A 2,000-nucleotide genomic window follows, 5' to 3' on the forward strand; every position below is an offset into this window, starting at 1 on the left:
TGTCTTCCTCCACCTGCACCCGACACATGTACTAGTAGTTTATTAACTGGCAATAACTAAGAAACAACAAAGAATGTATTTGATTGAATGAATCAAATACACAATATCTTTCATGATGTTATTTACTACCCTTTCTTCACATTATTATTCATTAATTTCTATATCTCTCTTCTCTTCTAATTTTTATAATAAACTTTTTGGAGAAAATTATTAAAGAAGATATTAAACTAAATAATATTTTTGAAATTTTATCTTTTGACTCATCTAATTCAACACTCTATTAATTCTTCTTGTATGAATCAACTCATTTTTGAGTAAAATATATAATATTTCCTGTTGCAATTTTTGTTGTGAAGATCAAATCTTAAGCCTCAATTAAGAAATATTTACTATTAAAAATATAAAATTGGTCTAATGAGAAAAAAAAAAAGAAATGTTATATGTTAGAATTCCGCCACTAACAAAAAAAACTAATAATGTTATTAATTAATATTTGTCAATATAAAAATAATCGTTATTTCTTTTACTTCTTTTCTTTATTTATAAAAAAATATTTTACAAATAACATAATTTTCTCCATTACTTACAAGCCACGTCCCACACCGTCCAAGGCAATATAATACTCCAACCATACAACACAAATTGTTCTCTATAAATACACGTTAGCCCACTCTTAAACATAACATACTCAACCCTACTTGTGTTCTTGATTATACTCTGCGAAATAGTTTTTGCGTTTCATTGTCTTATAATTAGCATGGCCTTTGCCGCAGTTAAAGTGTTCATGATATTGGGGCTTTTAGCCACCGCGTGTGTAGCACAAGCCCCTGGGCCTGCACCCACGCAACCACCATCAACAACCCCATCACCGTCCACGTCAGCACCCGCCCCATCACCAACCGCAAACACCCCTCCTCCTGCGGCTGCACCTGCACCCGCAACACCCACACCCACACCCGCTCCTTCATCTCCAACTCCAACAACAGCTCCATCCCAGGCCCCAGGCCCAACCACCTCCTCCCCTCCCGCGCCAGGCCCATCAGGCCCAGCACCAGGCCCATCAGGCCCGGCTCCAGACCAACCAGCCTCCGAGCCTCCCTCCGCAGCGTTCTCCATAAGCAAGACATGCATTGCCGCCACTGCTCTTGTTGGAACCTTCCTCGCCGTGGCTTTGGCTTAATTAATTAAACCTCTTCCGATGAGAAATTTTTTTATGATTCGTCCACTTTGAAGGAAAAAAAATGATTATTTGATTTTGGTCGTGGACGGACCAGATCGATCTATTTGATTTCTTCTTTGGTCTCTGTTGAGTTACTCTGTTTAATTATCTTCTTAATTGTGTTGGTTTCGTTGGTGTTTGTTCATTGCTACATAATTTTGTGATTCTTTGTTTCCCGGCTTCATTTGTTTTATCTAGATGACCATGGTTTCAATGTACGTTTAATCATATGTAGAATGTAAAAACGGTTCATTCTTTCGCTCTCATGATTTTTTTTTTTCCCATCACCAATAATTCTAAACCATCCTTCAATATTATATATATATATATATATATATATATATATATATATATATATATATTTTTTTTTTTTTTTTCCGGTTAAAATACACTCTTTAGTCTTTTATCTTTTCGTGTGATTCAATTTTATATATTATTTTTTAATTTGATCTTTATCTTTTAAATTTAGTTTAATTTGATTATTTTGTCAGTTTAAAGTTAACGTTGTTAGTAATTTTAATTTAATAATAGTTAAAAAATTTCACAAAATAATTCTTACCAGCCTATAGATGTTTCCGCTAGCATAATTAATAAAGTGACTTATTTTAATCATCACAATGATATTTAAAATTTAAAATTATAAAAATGAACATCACGTTAAAATTTTCATAATCGATTCTATCATATCTGTAAAATAACAACTTCATCAACAAATGCACATATCTTTCTTTTGAGAACGGAGAAAATATGAATTTTACCTGTTTTTGTTAATTACGTACCA

General features: G+C 33.0%; 1 protein-coding gene across 1 annotated transcript; it reads right to left on the reverse strand.

The window, feature by feature from the left end:
- Positions 1-738: 738 nt before the first annotated feature.
- LOC114424161 (spidroin-1-like) lies at positions 739-1,131 on the reverse strand. Its single transcript, XM_028391014.1, has one exon. The coding sequence runs from the start codon at positions 1,129-1,131 to the stop codon at positions 739-741; it is 393 nt and encodes a 130-aa protein (XP_028246815.1).
- Positions 1,132-2,000: the final 869 nt, after the last annotated feature.

Source organism: Glycine soja, chromosome 8 (genome assembly GCF_004193775.1).
Source record: "Glycine soja cultivar W05 chromosome 8, ASM419377v2, whole genome shotgun sequence".
Classification (NCBI taxonomy): domain Eukaryota; kingdom Viridiplantae; phylum Streptophyta; class Magnoliopsida; order Fabales; family Fabaceae; genus Glycine; species Glycine soja.